At 40.3% G+C, this 22,823-nt stretch overlaps 1 protein-coding gene across 2 annotated transcripts in view; it reads left to right on the forward strand.

Moving 5' to 3' along the window:
• Window positions 1–22,823, forward strand: part of SLC6A17 (solute carrier family 6 member 17) — a 66,549-nt gene that overhangs the window by 29,204 nt on the left and 14,522 nt on the right. For both annotated transcript variants that reach the window (XM_003769747.2, XM_031967245.1), the window contains exons 3-10: window positions 2,734–2,891; window positions 8,108–8,234; window positions 10,286–10,467; window positions 12,476–12,586; window positions 14,195–14,436; window positions 14,715–14,907; window positions 17,220–17,412; window positions 19,880–20,039. In XM_003769747.2, coding sequence (XP_003769795.1) covers window positions 2,734–2,891; window positions 8,108–8,234; window positions 10,286–10,467; window positions 12,476–12,586; window positions 14,195–14,436; window positions 14,715–14,907; window positions 17,220–17,412; window positions 19,880–20,039 — 1,366 coding nt within the window. The remainder of the gene's footprint in view (window positions 1–2,733; window positions 2,892–8,107; window positions 8,235–10,285; window positions 10,468–12,475; window positions 12,587–14,194; window positions 14,437–14,714; window positions 14,908–17,219; window positions 17,413–19,879; window positions 20,040–22,823) is intronic.

The raw sequence follows: 22,823 nt of genomic DNA on the forward strand, positions 1-22,823 counted from the left end.
ATCTGTGGTCAGATTTGAACTCAGGAAGATGAGGCTTCCTGATTCCAAGCCCAATGCTCTGTGCACTGTAGTACCACCTGGCTGTCTTAAAATGAGGACTAGAATCACTAAATAATTTGCCTAGAGTCATACAGCTAGCAAAGTGGGATTCAGACTCAGGTTTTCTTAATTCCAACTGCAACTACATCACCTATGTCTTAATTAATATCAAGCTTTGGAGTAGGGGTTAATATTTAATGAAAGAGGCACCAATGGTGAAAGCTCTATGGGTTGGCTTCCTTTAGGAAGTCTTGCCTAATTAAAATCTATTAGGCTGTGATATGAATGAATGAATGTATAAGTGAATGAATGAATGAATGAAAAAGTACTAGAGCAGCTACCATGTGCAAAAGCACCAGGGTTACAAATGGGGAAGCAAAAAAGTTATTGCTCTTAAGGAACTCATCCTACTAGAAAAAAATAGCACCTATAGAAGGTAAACACTCATTTGCTCTATTAGTTCTCTCTATATATACATTCATTTATTCCACAAATATATGTTCATTGCACACTATTTTAATGTGCTGCTGCAAGTATGTTTCTTTGTACTTGTTCTTTAAACCCCCTGAGAACAGAAACTAATTCTTATCTTTCATTGGTATTTCTCCCCGGTGCCCAGAAAGGTGCCCACAGAGTGAGATATTTATTATATTCTGGCCGGCTGGTGAGGATGGTGAAGGATTTGTCTTTGCCTAATGTATGGGGCAGAAAGGCACAAGATAACACGACGTCAGAAGGCTTGGTATGATGCAGGGTTCCTGGCAGCTTGCGTTGGGTGACTGTTGGACAAGCAGAGTGATAGCTAATGCTTTTGACCCGGCATAGGGTGAGGGTGTATTTACTGCAGCAGAGGCGGATATTGGCACATCACTCCACTGAGGGTACTCGCCCGTGTCCAAACATGGCTTTAATTCTCCTGCTAAACACCCTGTCACTTAGAATCGGGAATGTGTCTGAAATGATGCCCTGGGCGGTGAGATTAATTCATCAGCTGGAATCTCTGGCAAGATCTGGTTCATCCTTCGCGGTCATCCTGGTTATGCTTCCTGCACTGCTAATTTCTCTGCAGATTCCCCAATTAGTTGTAGATTAATAGTGTTTCTATTCAGGGCCTTCACTCTCGGGAAAGATTCCAGCCTCTGCTTTCCCGGAGCTGCCCATGGTGCTGTGTCAACATTTAATGCCCACGCAGTAAAGGTAGTGCTTTGCGTATCTAGCAGGGTGCTCACACATTAACAGTGTAGGTGATGGAATGGATCTGCCAGGGATGCTCTGCTGTGTGGGTTAGTTAGCCTGGGAGAATATCAACTTACGTTCACATAATACTTTGCAGTTTTCAAGTCATTTTATTTGAAAGTTGACATGTCTATAGTACTTTCAAATTTGCAAAATTCTTTCCACTACATCCCTTTCAGACAGATAGCACAGCTATTATTACAAATGAAGAAAGTGAAAATTGGAAAAGCACAAGTATCTTTCTGAGGTTTTGTGAATAGCAAGTGCAGAAGTGAGACTGAAAATTACATCTCCTCACATCCGATCCTAGGGCTCTGGACACTATAAGGCAACTGGGTGGGCACAGTAGATAGAAGACCAGTATCAAAATCAGGAACACCTGAGTTCGAAACCAACCCTAGACATTCACTATCTGTGTGTCCCTAGCAAGTCACTTAACCTGTCTGTGTCTCAGTTCCCTCATTTGTAAAATGGGACTAATAGTAGCACTTCTCTCCCAGGCCTGCTGTGAGAATTAAATGAAATAATATGTGTAAGGCATCTTGAAAACCTTCAATAAATACCAGTCAATAAATACTACTCCAATCTACCTGCCATTCAATGCTAGTCATGTACCATGTTTGGATTAGCCTGTGAAAAAATTCATTTTTCTCTGAGAATGGCTTGCCTTGTTGGGATGCTGGGATGGATATGACTTTAGTAATTCAGCTTCTCAGGTTAGGTATTTCCTTAGAGGAAGAAGCAGATACAGTATAGACAAAGTGTAAATGTATAGGATATCATGATCTTGGGGCCACTGACTGCCAAGTTTCCACAATCCATAACACAGGTATGCCCTCAAGAAATAGAGAAGACAGCGTCAAGATCTTGTGAGATAAAGTCCTTACTGCCCAGCCATTTGATATACTCTTTACCTGAGATCAAAAAGAGTAGTGTCAATATAATGCAGCTCAGGGATCTGTACCATTTAGGGGAACCTAAATGCGGAAGCAACAGAGAAATCTACCAAAGGAAGTAAATGCTTTTCACCTGCTTTGCCACAAGGAAGTACCACCTGGCTCTCTTGCTGCCCAGACTATCGTGCATTCAGTTCCACCAAAATTCTGCTACCCAGAAGTCTAGCCTACCTTTTCATTCATAAGCAGCCTCCACAAAGCCTCAGCCTGTGAGGGAGCCTGCTGATACCCTTGGAAAAGCTTTCAGTTGCAACTGTTGCCTTCTTAAAATCTTACAGTTCTACTGCTTTATCTCTCTGGCTAAGGGAACCCCAGGGAGCAGGATGGTAATGGTGAGCAGAAGAAAGCCTTGATGAATTCTAGGAAAATCAGAGAACCAAAAGAATCTCCGAGAATGGAGTTGCCAGTTTTTCTTTATCTTTTCTGCCAATCATGTGCTCTCTCTTACTTTACCTTTGCCTCACTAACCTGAACTCCCCATGCTTCTTCTCTCTCCATGCAGGTGCCTACCTCGTGCCCTACTTAGTGCTGCTGATCATCATTGGGATCCCACTCTTCTTCTTAGAACTGGCTGTGGGCCAAAGGATACGCCGGGGCAGCATTGGAGTATGGCATTATGTGTGTCCCCGGCTGGGGGGCATTGGCTTCTCCAGTTGCATTGTGAGTTGGGGAGAGGAGAATAAGGGGAGAAGAAAGAGGGAAGAGAATGAGGAGGAGAAGTGGGAAGAGAGAAGGAAGTGATCAAGACTATTCCCTGAGCCCAGAAAGAAAAAGAACAGTTCTTGGAATCCATAGATGAGGTCCCAGATGCTCCATCAAGGTTCGCCTTCTGGAAGAATTGATGGCTAAACAAAGGATTGAGTCTAGCTGGTTGATGTCCCCAGTGACCACTCAGCTAGATCTTTCTGCCCCATCCTGGAAAATGGACTTAAATTTTCCAGGAATCTAGGAGAACATCCCCTGGCATGTCATTTCATTACTTCTATTGTTTTAACTTGCAGGAGTAGGTAAACATTAGGCATTTAGCCTCCAAGGTTCATCAGTCATGTGCACATGAGCTGAGAACTGGAGACATCCTTCATGTGGATCACAGCTTAGCGGGTGGCTCAGAATAGTTCTTTGAAACAGAAACAGGCAGTTCTCTTTGAGAGGGACCATGTGGTGTAAACAAACTCATAAGAATTATGGTGTCTGATAATTAATCATTCAACAAGCATTTAATAATTATTTATTATGTGCCAGGCACTGTGTTAAAGACTAGGAATATGAAGAGAAAACAAAAAAAAAATCCCTGACCCCAACAAGCTTATGTTCTGGGGAGATACTAACATAAATAGATATATACAAGATAGGACCAAGGTAACTTTAATGGGGAAGGTACCAGTTGAAGGAAGAATTGGGAAAGGACTTCCACAGAAGGACTCACACTGAGTCTTTTCTCTTCTATATGTCTGAAGCCCCAGAATATGGATAGTTTTAATTTATTTTTCCCAATTTTTAAAACATTTTTAATTACAATTTTGAGTTCTCAACATTATCCTTCTTTCTCCCTGCTCTTCCTCCTTCCTGGGGTGGTAAGCAATCAGAAATAGATTATACATGTGCAATTATGTAAAATATTCCCATATTAGTCATTTTGTATATGACTCAAATAAAAGGGAAAAAAGAAAAAAAGTGAAAAATAGTATGCTTCAATTTGAATTCAAATATCAGTTCTTTCTCTGGAGACTACACCTCATCATTAATCCTTTGGGATTGTATTGCTGAAAATAGCTAAGTCATTCACAATTCTTCATCAAACAATATTGCTGTTACTGTGTACAATATTCTTCTGGTTCTGTTTACTTTACTTTGCATCAATTCATGTGAGTCTTTTCGGGTTTTTCTGAAATCATCTTATTTGTCATTTCTTATAGCACAATAACATTCCATTATAATCATATACCTCAGCTTGTTTAGCCATTCCCCAGTTGATGGACATACTTTTGATTTCCAGTTCTTAGCCACCACAAAAAGAGCTGCTATAAATATTTCTGTATAAATAGGTCCTACCCCCCCACACTTTTTTTTTGGATCTCTTTGGAATGTAGACCTAGCAGTGGTATTGCTGGATCAAAGGGTATGCATAATCTTATAGCCCTTTAAGGATAGTTCCAAATTGCCTTCCACATGGTTGTATCAGTTCACAATTCCACAAACAGTGAATTAGTACCCCAATTTTTCCACATCTCCAACATCCAGCATTTACCTTTTTTGGCATATTAGCTTCTCTGATGGATGGTACCTTAGAGCTGAGCAGAGAGTTGAGAGTTGTGAATTTCTCAGATCAATAGTGATTTAAAACATTTTAAAAATATGACTATGGATAGCTTTGATTTCTTTGAAAATTGCCTGTTCATATCTTTTAACCATTCATCATTTGGGGAATGACATATTTTTTAATATAAATTTGACTCAATGCTCTATATATTTGAGAAATAAGGCCTTTTTCAGAGATACTGTTGTGAAAATTCCTGCCTCACCTCCCCCAGTTTTCTTCTTTCCTTTTAATTTTGATTGCATTGGTTTTATTTACGTAAAACTTTTTAAATTTTATATAATCAAATTTATCTATTTTATATTTTATAATGTTTTCTATATCTTCTTTGATCCCAAATTCTTGGCTTATCCATAAATCTGACAGATAAACTATCTTGGTATACAGTATGAGATGTTGGTCTAATTTACTGTTTTCCAGTATTCCCAGAAGTTTTTGTTCCAAAAACTTAGATCTTTGAGTTTGTCATATACTAGGTTGTTATGGTCATTTATTGTAAGATAATTTGTACCTAATCTATTCCATTGATCCACCACTTTATTTCTTGGTACCAGATTGTTTTAATAATTACTGCTTTATAATATAGTTTGAGATCTGGTATGGCTAGACCACTTTATTTCACTGATTCCCTTAATATTTTTGAGTTTTTGTTTTTCCAGATGAATTGTGTTATTTGTTCTAGCTCTATAAAATACTTTTTGATAATTTGATTAGTATGACACTGAAAAAATAGATTAGGCAGAATTATCATTTCTATTATATTGGCTCAGTCTATCCATGAACAATTGATATTATTCCAGTAGTTTAGATCTGACTTTATTTGTTTAAAAGTGTTTTATAATTGTGCTCATATAGTTCCTGAGTTTGTCTTGGCAGGTCGATTCCCAAGTATTTTATATTGTCTATAATTATTTTAAATGTAATTTCTCTTTTTATCTCTTGCTGCTGGATTTTGTTAGTATGAACTGAGTCTTAAAAGAAGCCAGAGGAGCCAGGAGGAAAAATTGAGGAAGGAAAATTTTCCAGACCTGGGTGGGAGGTAGCCATCACAAGTGTACCAAGTTGGGAGCTAGAGATATATTATGTGGAGATAGAATCATATCATGTGGAAGGAATAGCAAGGAGACCAATTTGGCTGGATTATAGAATATGTAAAGGAGAGCAAAGGGCAGGTAGGTAGGAAGGGGTCAAGAAGATTATAAAGGATTTTAAATGCCCAATAGATGATTTCAAATTTGAACATGGAAATATAAGGAGCCACCAAAATTTATTGGACACTAGAATGACATGGTCAGACCTGTGTTTTAGAAAAATGATTTTGGCAACTGAGTGGAGGATGGATTGGAGTAGGGATCTGGCTTTTACAATAATGAGAGGTGATAAAGTTTGTGCAAAAATAGTGACTGTGTGAGTGATGATAGGTGGGCATAAATAAAAGATAAAATTAAATTAAAAGCTATAAGATTTGACAAAAGATTTGATATGTGGAATGAGTGCAGGAGTGAGAAGTCACAGATAATGCAGGGGTTATAAGGAGTCAACGATAATGCTAGGTGGTATAGTGGATAGGGCACCCAGCCTAGATCCAGGAAGAACTGAGTTCATATCCTGCCTCAGATAAGTATAATGTTTTCCATATCTTCTTTAGTTGGAAATTCTTCTTTTATCCATAAATTTGACAGGTGATATCTGTGTGATCTTTAAATAATAGCTGTGTGACCCTGAGCAAATCACTTAATTTATCTCAGTTTTCTCATTTGTAAAATGAGCCAGAGAAAGAAATGACAAATCACTTTAATATCTCTGCCAAGAAAACCTCATACGGGATTGCAGTGAGCAACAACAAAACAGGAGGATAGAGATGTCCTTCATAGTAGTAGGAAACCTGGAAAGAGAGAAGGGTTTGAGGGCAAATATAATGAGTTTCATTGGCCATGTTAAATTTGAGATGCCTATGGGACTTCCAATTCAAGATATCCAAGAATCAATTAGGGATTCAAGACTAAAGTAGAGAGAAATTAGGACTATATATATAGATCTGCAAAGAGATACTAGTTAAACCCATGGAAGTGGATAAGTTCACCAAGTAAGATAATATAGTGGAAACAGAGAAAAAGGCCCAGGATAGGACTTTGTGAGATGGCCAGGTAGTGTGTGTGTGTGACCTGGATAAAGATCCAGCAAAGGAGATTGAGAAGGAGCTGTCAGACAGGTTGGGAGAAAATTAGGAAATAGTGATTTTATGAAAATATAGAAAAGAGAGAGTATCCATGAGAGGGGAGGAAAGAGGAGAGTATCCAGAAAGAGAGGATGGCCAACAGTGTTAGCTGCTGTGGAGAGGTGGAAAAGCATAAAGGCTAAGAGAAGGCCCATCAAACTGGGTAATTATGAAATCTTTGGCAACTTTGGAGAGAGTAATTTCACTTTAGTGGTGAGGCTAGAAGCCAGATTGCATAAGGTCAAGAAGCAAGAACAAGGAGAGAAAGTGGAGGCATTCAGTAAAAAAGGCTTTTTCTAGGAGTGTGACTGAGAAAGGGACGGGATTTGGATGATAGCTTGAGGGTCAGAATAAGGAAAGGGAACAAGCATTTATTAAGTGCCTACTGTGTGCCAACCATTGTGCTAGGAGCTTTACAAATATTATCTCATTTGATACAATAACCCTATGATGTATGTACCATTTTACAATTGAGGAAATTAAGGCAAACGGGTTGAGGCAAACTTATCACACAGTCAGTAAATGCTTGAGACTATATCAGAATTTAGGTCTTTCTGATTCTAGGACCAGTATTCTATCCACTGAGCCATAGCTACCCTCATAAAGATACAGCAAGTTCTTGTAAGGGTTTCTTAAGGGTAGGAGTAAGGGGAGATGGGCATATTTTTAGGCAAGAGGAAAAAAACCCTCTAAATTTTGATCAATGATTAGAAAGAAAGGGGATAATTATGGGAGTAAGCTACTAGAAAAAAGGATAGGGTTTGAACAGGTGCAGGGAGTGGAGGTCTTGACAAAAGACCAGAATAAAAGGAGAAAATAGGTGGATTTCAAAGGATTTTTAAAGTGTTGGAGAAGAAAAGAAGGAGCTCGTGGCGTATGGTTTTAATTTTCTCAATAAAATATGAGGTGAAATACTCAGCTGAGAGGACAGGTGGGGAAGGAGGTATGGATGAAGAAAAAACAGATTTGGACCAGCTTCTATGGGGAGTAAGACAGGGAGGAGTAAAAGAATTACTTTGCTGAGGTAAAAACCAAAGTGGCGATTTAATAGAATAAATTAATTGCACACAAATCTTATCACTCAATATTCCTTGCTTTTTGTATAAGACTGGAGCTCTTAAGCAAGAATTTTTGGGGCCTCAATTTACTCTTTATGAAATAGGGATAACATTGCTGTCAATGAAAGATCTATCAGGGATGTTGCAGGTGGTATTGAATAAGATCAGGTCTGATATTAAGGGACAGCATCACTGGTTATGTTAATCCAAACCTGAGGTCTCTGGGCAGAACCAGAGCAGTTCCTGTCTTTACCAGGCTCTCTGTCCCTCTGTCTTTCTCCAGGTGTGCCTCTTCGTTGGGTTGTATTACAATGTGATTATCGGCTGGAGCATATTTTATTTCTTCAAATCCTTCCAGTATCCATTGCCCTGGAGTGAGTGCCCTGTCATTAGGAATGGAACTACCGCAGGTGAGTCCCTGGGAGTCTAGCCTGAGAGACATGGAGCTAAAAGCCACAGCACAACTGATACACTAACCCTAATCTAGCATCACCCACCTATCAACCACAAAACAGATTTTTGTCTAGAGTAGATCTTCATAGCTTATTGTCTGGGAAAAGGGGCTCTTCCTGTCTAAAGAAACTTTCAAAGAACAAGAGCTCTTTGTAAATTAAGGGAACAATACTGGAGACTTGATGAATCTCATTCTGCCTGTACCATTATGATCAGAATGCCATCTTCAACAAGTCACCTAATTTCATAGAGACACAATTGTCCTGTCTATAAAAAGAGAGGAAATCAGCAGTATGCTTCAAGGGGAGACAAAAGGGGAAAGGCAATGTTAGCTACTAAGAATTATTGTTATAACAATGTTACATATTGTTATATCCTCTGGCGAATATGTCACCTTAACATCACTGATCCTATTTAGTCCTTATAGCACTTTTATATGGTCAGGATTCTACCACTCCCATTTTAGGTATAGGGATAGCATCAGGACCTTCAATTTCTGTGGTATTTCCAGGTAAAGAAGCTCTTTTGGCATTTCTATACTCCTTATAGTCTTAGTTGCCCAGAGCATTGAGGAATTCAGTGACTTACTTGTCTATAGTCCTATAGTCAGTTTGTGTTAGAGGTCTGGCTGGCTTTGAGGTTAGCTCTTGAACTCAAATACCACACTACTTCCCCATTTTGCAACAGAGGAAAAAAAAAACCTAGAAGGGAAAGCTGATTTAATAATTAATCTCTACAATCTATATAATGTCCATTGTATTTCAGAACAATGCTAAATAAGCACTTTAAAATCACTATTTCATTTGATACTACCCTGTAAGGATGAGGCTGTTATTATCCCCATTTTACAGATGAGGAAAATCAGGTAATCAATCAGAGGTTGTGACTTGCCCAAGCTCATTTGGCTAGCAAGTGTCTGAGGTCAAATTTGAACTCAGATATCCCTTGCTCCATTTACCTTCCCCTCCCTCCTTTCCCTGCTTTGTCCAAAGTCATTTTAACAGCATAGATTATAATATCAAAGCAACTTTTGGAGTCCAGTCCTTTATGAGGAAGAAACAAGTCCAGAGAGTTTAATTGATGTGCCCAAAGGTACACTTGCAGTAACAGAGATATGTTTTGAACCCAGGTCCATTGATTACAAATCTCTTATTCAGTAGTTTTCTGTTATGTTCAACTCTTCATGAATCATTTGGGATTTTCTTGGCAAAGATACTGGAGTGCTTTGCTATTTCCTTCTCCAGCTCATTTGACAGATGAGGAAACTGAGACAAATAAGATTAAGGGACTTGCCCAGGATCACAGCTAGTAAGTGTCTGAGGTTGGATTTGAATTCGGGAAGAAGAGGCTTTGAGACTCCATGTTGGCACTGCCCACATTATGACATCACTTAGCAGTCTTCAGACTCCCAATCTAGTTCTTTTAAAATTCATCCTTCTGCCTCCCAGAAGGATAGAACCTGGTTCCTGGAGGAGCTGACATGAGAAGCTCAGCCTTCTAACTTGGGCTCCACTCCAAAGGAGATTCGCCTCATGATTTTAATGTCAGGAAAGTGATATGAAGCAAGAAAGTAGCCAGATCAGAAGTTCTAGTGCTCTCTATAATATACTGAGAATCTAGGAGTGCCCAGCAAATCATATAATTAGTATTTGGAATTAGTATGTGGATGCATTATTCTGAAATTTGAATAGGATGCTTCTTGGTGATTTAAAATTAGGGTTTCTTTCTGTTAGTGTTCTATGAATTCTAACAATCTCAACTTTGATGTCTCAAATATTTCTGGGCGTTATGATAATTTAGTATGATAATTTAGTTAATAGATAATTTTTACTATGATAATTTAGTTTTCTTAGAATAAGATTAGGACCTTTTCTCTATCTGCTCCTTACTGGTTGGAAGGAAGCCCTTTGTCACATCCTATAGGGTGATATTGGGTGGGTGGATCAATGGGATGTTCTTGTCCTGCTCCTCAGCCCTGAGGTTCCATGGCTTTGATTATTGGTTTCAGTGGTTGAGGAAGAGTGTGATAAGAGTTCAGCTACCACCTACTTCTGGTACCGAGAGGCTTTGGACATCTCCAACTCCATCTCTGAAAGTGGGGGGCTCAACTGGAAGATGACCCTGTGCCTCCTTGTGGCTTGGAGCATTGTTGGTATGGCTGTGGTCAAGGGCATTCAGTCTTCAGGAAAGGTAAGTAACAGCAGGCTGCAAAAGATGAGAAGGGATAAAGGATAGTAGGTGTCAGGGGACAAGGGCATCAACCAGAAAAAATCAAGTCTGGGTTCTCATTCTGGTACTGTACTAGTTCACTGTATACTTTTATCTAAGCCTCAATTTGCCCATCTGTGAAGTGGGAATTATACTATCTGCTTCACAGGGTTGTTGTGAAACAAAGATATATATACATCCAAAAGACATAGAATCATGAGCTATTATTATTTTCAATGGGGTCACAACTAAAAATTTATCACCAAAGAGATTGCTTGACAGGGTGAGGAGTCACCAAAACTTAGATAAGCAAATTTCTGTTCCTTGGTTTTGTAAATAGCTGGTGACAGCTTCTTGTTGAACCAATGGTAAAAGGCAAATAGGGTTTGATGGGGTGGGGTGGGGCAAAGAGAGAAAGAGATCCCCCCAGGATTATTCTTGTTTCAAGCTTGGTTTTCTGAGAAACTGAAGACAGGGAAAAGCTTGCAGAGAAAACTTTCAGTATTGTTCTCTAGATACCTGAGAGCTAAGGGCTCAGAATTACCTCAAATACACAGGATCCCAGAGCTGGAGGAGGCCCTAGAGACCTCCTAATCTAACCTGTCCCTCAACAGCCATTTCCTCTGCAACATACCCAACAAATGTCTGACCAGCTTTTGTGTAAAAACCTCTGGGGAGTGGGAAACCCCTCTCCCTCATAAGGCAGCTTCTTCTAATTTGATTCATAAGTTTTTCTTTACATCATGGCGAAATATGCTCCTCTGAAATGTCTACCCACTATTTCTAATGCTACCCTATGGGGTCAAGTAGGACAAATCTGTTTTCTCCCTCTTCCCTATAAGAGTTTTATCCTAAAATCATCATTAAGGTGGAGTAAAAGTAGAGAAGGGATGGTAGAGACAGCATTGAGCTAAAGTGTCTTCCTAAGCAAAAAGATAGAATATGTGATCTAAAGTTAAGTTCTTTGCCTTCAGACTCCCAAATAAAAAATTCCAAAAGCCCTCCCCTGTCCCACTTTGCTAGTTACAGAATCAGCAAATTTTGTTTAACCAAACTGTAGTTGAGGTGGTGTATTGGAAATGGATGCTGATGAAACTTTAGAGGGCTCTAGCTTTATGTAAAATTTAAGTACATTTGAATGTACATACCATTCCATTTTCCTTGGAGCTCAGGCTCTCTTTAAGCAGAACTAAACCGTCTAACTTGCTGAATATAATCACTAACATTTATACAGTCTTTAAAGCTCACAAAATATTTTTAATTATGATCTTATTCAAACCTAACAACTTTGTGGGGGTAGATTATTTCATTCTGCCCAATCTATAGATGTAAAAACTAAGTCTGAGAAACATTAAGTTTTTTGGGTTACAAATCTAGTATTTAAGGAAGGATTCCTGAACACCAAACCAAGGACTCTATCCACTATATTACCTAGTTGTCTCATATTGGATATTCAGTGCGTGAGCATTAAACAAAGAACATGAGGGACAGGGGGTAGGAGAGAGGAAAACAAACCGTGATGGATATGTTATCTATCACCTTTAAGAAGTCCTAATGGAGCCCAGGTGAAGCATTTAAGCAAGGGATTGCTTTGCAACTTACCTTAATGTCACTAGCCCTACAGAGAGAAAGCCAGTTCTTTGGCACTGCTCGTGTTCACATGAAACCTCTATCACTTTACCCCTTGGGAATTTTATAAGCACATCAGCCAAAACTGGGAGTGGAGGATGGGCATAGTGAGAATATACTGGCATAGACAATCTACCTGGGCATTACGCCAAGGAACCTTGATGCCCCAGGGAAATGCCCGTTATTATAGACCCTCAGAGGGGGCTTCCTGTCTTTATGAAGCTGTTCTGTTCTCTGCTATCAGCCTGGGGAGCAGGTGAGAGGATTACAGGATTGTAAGGTTTCATGCCATAAGGGATGAAGGGCAGCTGCCAGCAGGCACACAGCCCTGACCTAGAGCATCTCCTTGTCTTCTCTCCAGGTGATGTATTTCAGCTCCCTTTTCCCCTACGTGGTGCTGGCCTGCTTCCTGGTCCGGGGGCTGCTGCTAAGGGGAGCTGTGGATGGGATCCTGCACATGTTTACTCCCAAGGTAAAACCCAGGATGCTCTCCTGACAGTCACACACCTGCTGCCATATTATCATTGGGCACACTTGTGGCAAGAGAAATTCCTCACTCACTTTACAATCAGGAAGATCTCAAAAGAAAATCCCCACCAGAAATTTGCAGAACAATCTTCTAAGTGGACTGTTACTTTAGTAAGATATAACTAGGGATATACTGGTAAATATTTAGCATTTGGCAGCTCCCCCCCCCCGCCAAAATCTATGCAAACATAATTTTGAATTTAACCTACATTTTAACATTTTCTCCATCACTTAAGTCTAGACAATCAACAAAGCAATACACAAAGCCCTGATATAGCATTTGCTGATTTTCAATGCTCATCTGTAAATTTAACACCAAACAAACCTCTGTAATAACTTTCACATATAAAGGAGGCACTTTTACTTTGCAAAACTCTTTCATATCTCTTATCTCATTTGTTCCTCACAACTACCCTGTAAGATAGGTGGAGCAAAGCATGATTGTTACCTGTTTAACAAATGAGGGAACTGAAATTTGAAATAAGTGATTTATACTACTAGTGAAGGACAAAATCAAGACTGGCACTTACCTCTACTTACCCTCAGGCACCCTCCTTTCTGTTGTCAGAAAGCTGAGAATCAAAAACCAAGATTTAGAGAATCATAATAGCTTGGAACTGGGAGGGACCTCTGAGGTAATGCAGTCCAGCCTGGATCTGAACTAGGAATAATAATAAAAACTACTAACATTTTAATAGTATTTGCTATATTCCAGACACTGTGCTAAGTGCTTCACAATTAGGATTTTATTTGATTCTCACACCTGTAAGATAAGTACTATTTTATCTACATTTTAGAGATGGGAAAACTAAGGCAAAGTTTGCTAAGAGTTTTGCAGCTAGAAAGTGTCTAAAATTGGATTTGAACTCAGGTCTCCTGGACTTCAATCCCAGTACATCACCTGGCTACCTTAGTAATGAGGTCGTTCAAGCTCTTTTCCTCAAGACAGAATTCTTATTCTGATGGCTGCTTTCTAGCCATAACTTCTCTCTTTTCCACATTGTTGTGGGTACTAGCACCAATGAGATAATGAACATGATAGTTGGGTATTTTTATTAGTAAGGTAACAATGTAGTTGCTATATTGTGGAGATTAAATGAGATAAAAGTGAAAGGTTACAACAATGGATAGATGTGAAGGATTGGGGTAATTATATGGTGTGGAAGGAGCTTGCTGATCAGAGACTACCATTCACTGGGAAGGATGTGATGGAGGAAATGGGGAGGGGTAATTGATTTCTTGAGTTCTATTCCTTCAGTCTGTTGACTCCCATACCTGGGAGTTTTCCAGATCTCCTTGAGGAGGGGAATACTGCTTAGACCAGCAAGGGAAGGTGATACTTTGGATTAGTGTAAAAGAAGGGTGTAGCCAAGAGAGGCTGGGTTCCCTTTGAACCATTTGATGAAGGTGGAGGAGGAAAGTTGTATATGTGGGCTTGGAGGTGGGGGAGGGAGGAGCAGAAACCAATTAACCATTGTCTTCCCTTCCCTCTTTTTTTCCCTTTCCTTCCCTCCTTCCTTATTCCTTCTCCCTATCTTCTACCACCCAACAGCTGGACAAGATGCTAGACCCCCAGGTGTGGCGGGAGGCAGCCACCCAGGTTTTCTTTGCCTTGGGGTTGGGCTTTGGGGGTGTCATTGCCTTCTCCAGCTACAACAAACAGGATAACAACTGCCACTTTGATGCTGCCCTTGTTTCCTTCATCAACTTCTTCACCTCGGTGCTGGCCACCCTGGTCGTTTTTGCTGTGCTGGGCTTCAAGGCCAACATCATGAATGAGAAATGTGTGGTCGAGTAAGTGACAGTCTCCTTCTCCTTATGGCTTCCTCCCTGACCCATCTTCCCTACCTCCCTTGGGGCAGGAGACCTGGGATAGTCACCCCTACTCTCAGATTGTGGAAAGGGGAAAGGAGAATCCTGTTTTCCCCAGTTTAGGATTACTGGAGAGAAGGTCAGAGACCTTCCTGTCCTTGATCCCTTTTCGGGGGAGGACTGGGGAAAATAGATGGGGTGGAGGAAACTGCCCTACTGGGGATGCTCCATCATTCTTCTCCCATCCTCTCCACTGTCAGGAATGCTGAGAAGATTCTGGGCTATCTGAACAGCAATGTCTTGAGTCATGACCTCATCCCACCCCATGTCAACTTCTCCCACCTGACTGCTCATGACTACAGTGAGATGTACAAGGTCATCATGACTGTCAAAGAGGACCGATTCCAGGAGCTGGGCCTGGATCCCTGTCTTCTGGAAGATGAACTCAATAAGGTTTGCTCTCCCTTTGCAGGGATCAGCAGCAATGATGAAAGGGCCCAGGATCAGGGACAATAAATATTTGGGGCACAAAGAAAAAATTAGACAGGATCCTTGTCATTAGGGAACTCTCTGACTAATAGATGAGTCAAGACAACAATATCATAATTCATTCAACACATACTGATAAGTGCTCTACTTTATGTTAGGTGAGGGAAAGAGTAGCATACCTGAAAGGGGATTAGTCTTAGAGTTAGAAAACCTGGTTCAAATGCTGCCTTTAACTTGTACTGACTGTGTGACGATGTACAAGTCCTTAACCTCGCAATTCCCCAGGCAGAGGTTTAGGGTCTCAGGATGGAGATGTATTGCTAATGTTCCTCTCAGCCTCCATGGGAGCTATTTCCACTCTATAAGTGCCTTGCATTAATGAAATCATTGGTCCAAATTTCCAAAAATGAATGTGCTAAGTACTCTAGAGAATGGAAATGCTAGCTTGCTACCCTATTTGGGGGGGTAGAAAAAGTAGTCACACATGAAAAATTGAATAGATATGTCAGAGGAAGATGCAAGAGGAACTGAAGGATATTTTATACTACTTAAAAGGGAACGGAATAAGTATTTATTGAGCACCTACTTTGTGCTAGACACTGTGCTAAGCATTACAAATATCTCATTTGAGCTCAACAACTTTGGGAGGTAGGTATTTGTATGATTCCTATTTACAATTAAGGAAACTAGGGAAGATCAAAGTTAGATTCCTTGTCCAGAGTCCTACACCTTGCATCTGAGGTTTTTTCGCAGGTTTTCCTGACAACTCCAGGACTAGTCCTCTAAGCACCTAGTCTAGCTGTCTGTATATGAATATAAACAACAAAAACTAGAGATTCTGAAGAGGTAGAGCTTACTGCAGATTAGGGAGGTCATGGAGGGCTCCATGAAGAGGAGAGAACTTTAAATGGATGGGAACCTAAGAATGGGTTAGGATAGACAGAAAGGACAGAGGGGGAAAGCATCCTAAGTAGGAAGAATTAAGCAGAGGCTAGAATAGGAACTAAATGTTCAGTGGATGAGTCCATTTGTTTGAAAGAAAGAAAGGGCTCCTTTTGGAGACAGAGAAGGCATTGAATTCAAGGCCATGTGGATTTTACTCCTCAAGTGACCAATAGCCAGCCATTGAAGCAGTGATTAAAAGAAATGTTGCAGTGAGACAGCATTGTGCCACATGGTTTGGAAAGAGGAAAGACTGGATCTGCAATTAGTTTAAAAAATTCAGTGCCCTAAGTACAGGATGATGGAGCCCTGGCTTGATAGTGGTTCCATTTGAAAAGGATCTAAAAATTTTTTTACCTGACAAGAGGTCAGTGTGAATCAGCAGTGTGGACTGGGATGTTAAAGTTCCTGGTTTGTGATGAGACCACACCCGGAGTACTCCATTTGAGGGACTATGGCTTTAGAAAAGCAGCAGAATATAAACTTTCTGCAGGCAGAGGGCACTTAAGAAGTGCTCATGTGATCCATTTGAATTGGATCATTAAGTGGAATCCCACAAGGATGACCAGGATATTGATGGGATTTAGAAACAATATTTGAAACAGGCATGTGGGAGAGAGGGGAAGACTGAGAGAGAGAGAGAGAAAATAACAGAGAGAGAGACAGAGACAGAGAGACAGAGACAGAGACAGAGAGACAGAGAGACAGAGAGACAGAGACAGAGAAAGACCATAGAGAAAGAGAAAATATGAAGATGTTAAACACTTACTGTGTACAGGCACTATGCTAACCATGGAAGACCCATATATAAGCAAAGAAGGCAATATCTATGCTCGTGGAACATGCATTCTAATAGGGGAAGACTGTCCAGAAAGGGGAACTGTAAGGGGAGGGGATGGGACTAGCAAATGACTGTCTTCAGATTTTGATGGAATGTCACATGGCAGAGAAAGTGGATTTTGCTCTGTTTCAGAAGTGGGACCCAGTGGGTCCAGGGAAGAAGATTTCAGCAGGATGCTAGGAAGAAGTTTGTATTGGAGTCATCCAGTCATGGATTGGGCTACCCCAGTCACTGAAAGTACTCAAGCAAAGAATTGTCTTTCATGGATGTAGAAAGGATTTGTGAACTGGGTAGTAGGATGGCCAGATGAGTTCAGAGCTCAGTCTAAAGAGTCTATGATTCTGGGATTTCTTTTGTGTGCCATGAATGTCCAGAGCTGTATGACTGAGGGCTTGGCAGCTGGTGGCCATGACGGGTGGTCTTGGTTGCTCACTTTATCCTGTTACATGCCTACTGAATCTTGTACCTTCTTTCTCCCCGACCCCTTAAACAGTCTGTGCAGGGGACGGGCCTGGCTTTTATTGCCTTCACCGAGGCCATGACCCACTTCCCAGCCTCTCCCTTCTGGTCGGTCATGTTCTTCCTTATGCTGATCAACCTGGGCCTGGGCAGCATGATCGGGACCATGGCTGGGATCACCACCCCCATCATTGATACCTTCAAGGTGCCAAAGGAAATGTTCACAGGTAAATCCTTCCCCATTCTTTTTTTCTGTTCCTTCTCCTCAGGGCATCCTTCCATCCCCCATCCTCTGTCTCCTTGCAGGAGGACAAGGAATGAACAGCTTCACTGTCAATAGTGCTCAATCTCATGACTTTAAGAACAGCTACTGTTTTATTCAGCTCATTTGTAGACAAATTACTTAGTCTCCAAGTGCCCAGAAACCCCCAAGCTGGTATGAGCTGGTGCCCTTGGGAAAACTGCTAGTCAGTTAGTCAGTAAGCATTTATTAAACTCTGTGTCAGGCACTGTGCTAAGGATTAGGATCCAAAGAAAGAAGTTTCAAGAAACTCAGTCTTAATGGGGGAAGACAACATGCAAACAACTATTTACAAACAAATTACAAACAAAAGATATAAATAAGGTAAATTGGAAATAATAACAAAGACTGTTAAGAGGGATTAAGAAAGACTTCTTCTTGTAGAAGGTGGGATTTTAGCAAGGTTTTAAAAGAAATCGGGGGAATCAGGAGTTGGAAATGACAATGGAGAATATTTCAGGTATGGAAGACAGACAGTGATGAAAATGCCACATGGGATGTCCTTCAGAAGGAATAGCAAGGAGAATAGGGTCCATGAATCCCAGAGTGTAAGGTATAAGAAGACTAGACAGAAGGAAAATTGTGAAGGCATTTCAACACCAAGTAGAGGGGTTTATATTTGAACATAGAGGTAATAGGGAGCTACCGAAATTTTTTTGAGTAGAGGAATAACTAACTGTGTCAGGAGTCACTGACAATTTTAATGAAGAATGGACTGGAGTGGAAGAGAAAAAAAAAAAAAAAAAACAACCAATAGGCTCTTATATGGGATGATAAGGGTTAATACAAGTGTCAGAGGAGAGAAAGGAGTATACATGAGAGATATTCTGAAGGTAGGACTGGGAAACAAATTGGATATGGAAGAAGACTGGAAGGTTGAAGGTGACACGTGTATTGGGAATTTGGATAAATGATTACTAGCTCACTCTATCTTGATTTCCCCACCAAAACTTCATTCTTTTTTTTTTTATTTATTTAATAGCCTTTAATTTACAGGATATATACATGGGTAACTTTACAGCATTAACAATTGCCAAACCTCTTGTTCCAATTTTTCACCTCTTTCCCCCCCCCCACCCCCTCCCCTAAATGGCAGGATGACCAGTAGATGTTAAATATATTAAAATATAACTTAGATACACAATAAGTATACATGACCAAAACATTATTTTGCTGTACAAAAAGAATCAGACTCTGAATTATTGTACAATTAGCTTGTGAAGGAAATCAAAGATGCAGGTGTGCATAAATATAGGGACTGGGAATTCAATGTAATGGTTTTTAGTCATCTCCCAGAGTTCTTTTTCTGGGTATAGCTAGTTCAGTTCATTACTGCTCCATTAGAAATGATTTGGTTGATCTCGTTGCTGAGGATGGCCTGATCCATCAGGACTGGTCATCATCTAGTATTGTTGTTGAAGTATATAATGATCTCCTGGTCCTGCTCATTTCACTCAGCATCAGTTCGTGTAAGTCTCTCCAGGCCTTTCTGAAATCATCCTGTTGGTCATTTCTTACAGAACAGTAATATTCCATAATTTTCATATACCACAATTTATTCAGCCATTCTCCAACTGATGGACATCCATTCAGTTTCCAGTTTCTAGCCACTACAAAAAGGGCTGCCACAAACATTCGTGCACATACAGGTCCCTTTCCCTTCTTTATAATCTCTTTGGGATATAATCCCAGTAGTAACACTGCTGGATCAAAGGGTATGCACAGTTTGATAACTTTTTGAGCATAGTTCCAAACTACTCTCCAAAATGGTTGGATTCGTTCACAACTCCACCAACAATGCATCAATGTCCCAGTTTTCCCACATCCCCTCCAACAATCATCATTATTTTTTCCTGTCATCTTAGCCAATCTGACAGGTGTGTAGTGGTATCTTAGAGTTGTCTTAATTTGCATTTCTCTGATTAATAATGACTTGGAGCCAAAACTTCATTCTTTTTTGGGTCAGAACTAGTGTGAGCTTGGTAAATAGTGTCCTTTGAGAATCTGGGTCAACAGCCTTCTTGGCAAATAGGAAAGAAACTACCTGTGAGGTCAGGGCTCTGACGGGTAAGAAGAAAAGATCATAAGGCTTCATTGCCATTTTTCAAGCCTTGTTTTACGGGCAATGACCATGTTTCTCCCTCTTCGTGATCCATTGCCCGTAAAACAAGGCTTGAAAAATGGCTCTAGCCCAGATTAGAGTAATAAGACAATAAATGAGTGCTACCAAATGATATCAGGGGTGTTTGTTGATGGGATGCTGTGGGATTTATCAGTATTCCTAAGACTATGGTACTTGGGAGTGAGAAGTGATGGGGAGAGGTGGTTAGGCTGCCTCCTCTGGGAGAGTCTCCACAATCTGAGGGTCTCTGAAATCTCTGTTCTCTTTGCAGTCGGGTGCTGCATCTTTGCATTTCTGGTGGGACTCCTGTTTGTCCAGCGCTCTGGGAACTACTTTGTCACCATGTTTGATGACTACTCGGCCACTTTGCCCCTCACCGTCATTGTCATCCTAGAGAACATTGCTGTATCTTGGATTTATGGGACTAAGAAGTAAGGTTCTGATTTGGGAGAGGATGATGTTGGGATTGGGCAGGGAATGCCTTCCAAGGGTAGAAATTCTGGGAGAGGAGAAATTCCTCCATAGGGACTCCCCTGCCCTGGGAATTACTGGAGAAGTATCAAGGGTCTTTTGTTCTTAGAACCTTGAATCCCTTCTTCCCTGTGCCACTCAACTCCCTGCTTCATTTTTAGCCATAGAAGTCAAGTTCCAGAATTCAGTGATTTTTTTCATTTCTAAAGGCAAACATTTATTGAATATTCAATCATGAGAGACATTATTTTCATATGTAAAAATATACTAAGGAAACAAAGACAGTCACATTTAACATACTATTTACTACAATACAATACTTCATACCATAATACTCTCTCATTTTTTCCTTAACCTCTTCTGGCTTCTGACTATCATTTAACTGAAACTGTACTCTCCATACATAGAGTTACCATGGATCTCATCATTGTCAATTCCAAAGGCCTTTTGTTTATTTATTTTATTATAGCTTTTTATTTACAAAATATTATACATGTTTTTTTTTTCAACACTGACCCTTGCAAAACCTCTGTTCCAAATTTTCCCTTCCTTCCCTCCACCCCCACCCCTAGATGGCAGGTAGTCCCATATATGTTAAAGTATATGTTAAATCCAATATATGTATACATATTTATACAGTTATCTTGCTGCTCAAGAAACATCTGATTTAGAAAGAAGGTAAAAAAAACCTGAGAAGGAAAACAAAAATACAAGCAGACAATAACAGAAGGAGTGGAAATGCTATGTTGTGTCCACACCCATTTCCCATAGTTTTCTCTGGGCGTAGCTGATTCTCTTCATTAATTCAGTGGGGTTTTTAAAGCAACTGTGGATTACTGAGCCCAAGTACTTAGAGAAGGAGATAAGCTAGAGTAGAACCTACCCTAGAGAGGGAAAGCCTAACTAAACCAACCAGAGAGTGGTTTAAAGGGCACTCTTGGTATCCTGGAAAGAGCACTAGTTCTAGAGATTGGGAGACCTCAGTTCAAATTCTGACTGATATTTACTCTCTCGGACCCTTACCTCCTGGGGCAAATCTCTTGGGAGCTTGGGCTAGTTGGACTCCAACTCCCTTTTAACTCTGATTCTATGATCTACAAGTAATACTAGGAGCTCATCATAGTCCTGAGTACAAGGAAATTAGGGGAGACTCAAGAAAGGACTGTACCTCTGATCCTGCATCTGGGACAAGGAGATGGCTTTGACAGAGAAGCCTTCAATTTGAAATCTGCCTCATATACTAACTAGCTGTAGGATACTGGGCAAAGTCAGTCTCCCTCTGTCAGCCTCAGTTTCTTCATCTGTAAAATGGGGTTAATATAAACATCTACTTCAAAGACTTATTGTAAGAATCAAATAAAAGAAATTACATAAAGCATTTCACTAACCTTAAAACCCTTTATAAATGTTAGATATATCTATCACTCTTCAGAATTTTCTCTTCTCATTGTCTAACCTGTTCCTCCAGTCTTCTAATCAATATTCTAGTTCCCTAATTATTGTTATTCCGATTTGCTGTTTTAAGGGAAAAAACAAAACAAAATACCTTCTCCTAGCCCTTTTTTGTCTCCTCCCTACTCTAATTCTAATCTAAATTAACCCCAACACTCCCTAGTTCCTCTCAATCTCCTCCCTTCTCCATGGTTATTGCTTAGTTATTTCAGTCATGTTTTACTCTTGTGGACCCCATTTGGGGTGTTCTTGGCTAAGACACTGGAGTGGTTCACCATTTTCTTCACCAGCTCATTTTACAGATGAGGAAACAGGGTGAAGTGACTTTCCCAAAGTAATGTGTGTCTGAGACCAAATTTGAACTCAGAGCTTTCTGCCTCCAGGCCCAATGCTCTATCTACTTTGTCTCCTCCCCACTCTAACTATTTAAAATAATCCCACTACTCCCTAGTTCCTCCCAGTCCCTTTCTCTCTCTCTTTTCTACTGAATCTTTAAATTTTAGATCCTTAGGCTATTGAAACTATCCTTTCCTCTTGCACTGCTTTCTGCCTACACACCTTCTTCAAACTAATGAAAACATGACTTTATCTCAGAGATGCTACATACTTGGAAAATCTCTCCATCGGTGGCCAGCCCCCCATTTCAGTCCTTCTGCCTTCCTCACAGGGCCAAAAGGAAAAGTCACCATGTTCTTTCCTCCCGGTCCCCCTTTCCAAACCATTGTCCTAGTAAAATTACTCAGTATCTTTTTTTTGCTCAGAAGTTCATACCATGTAGTTATACCACCCTCTTCATACCTTTATAATCTTCTACCAACCTCCTCAGCCACGAGGTGCCAAAAGCAGTATAGAGTAGAATTCTTGCTCCATGACTGAATGACCCCTTAATAATCTTAAATCTTATCAATATGGGGCCACTTTCCAGTGGTTCCTGCTCCCTGCCATTTACACTTCCTCATGCTTCATAAATATTCTTTCATAAATCTTCTATTGCAAGACCATCCAATATACTAGAAGCCTTCCTCTGGATGTTTTATTATTGCTAGGGTATACACAGGCAGTTAAATGTCACAGTGGATAGAGTGCTGGTCCTGGAACCAGGAAGACCCATCATCCTGAGTTCAAATAAAGCCTCATCTGTAAAGTGAGCTGGAGAAGGAAATGACAAACCACCCCAGTATCTTTGCCAAGAAAAACCTAAATAGGGTCATGAAGAGTCAGATGTTTCTGAAAAAATGATGAATAATTGAAAAGGTGGGCATTGATATATAGGAACACCTAACCTGCTGGTT

This window comes from Sarcophilus harrisii, chromosome 4 (assembly GCF_902635505.1).
Source record: "Sarcophilus harrisii chromosome 4, mSarHar1.11, whole genome shotgun sequence".
NCBI classification, from domain to species: domain Eukaryota; kingdom Metazoa; phylum Chordata; class Mammalia; order Dasyuromorphia; family Dasyuridae; genus Sarcophilus; species Sarcophilus harrisii.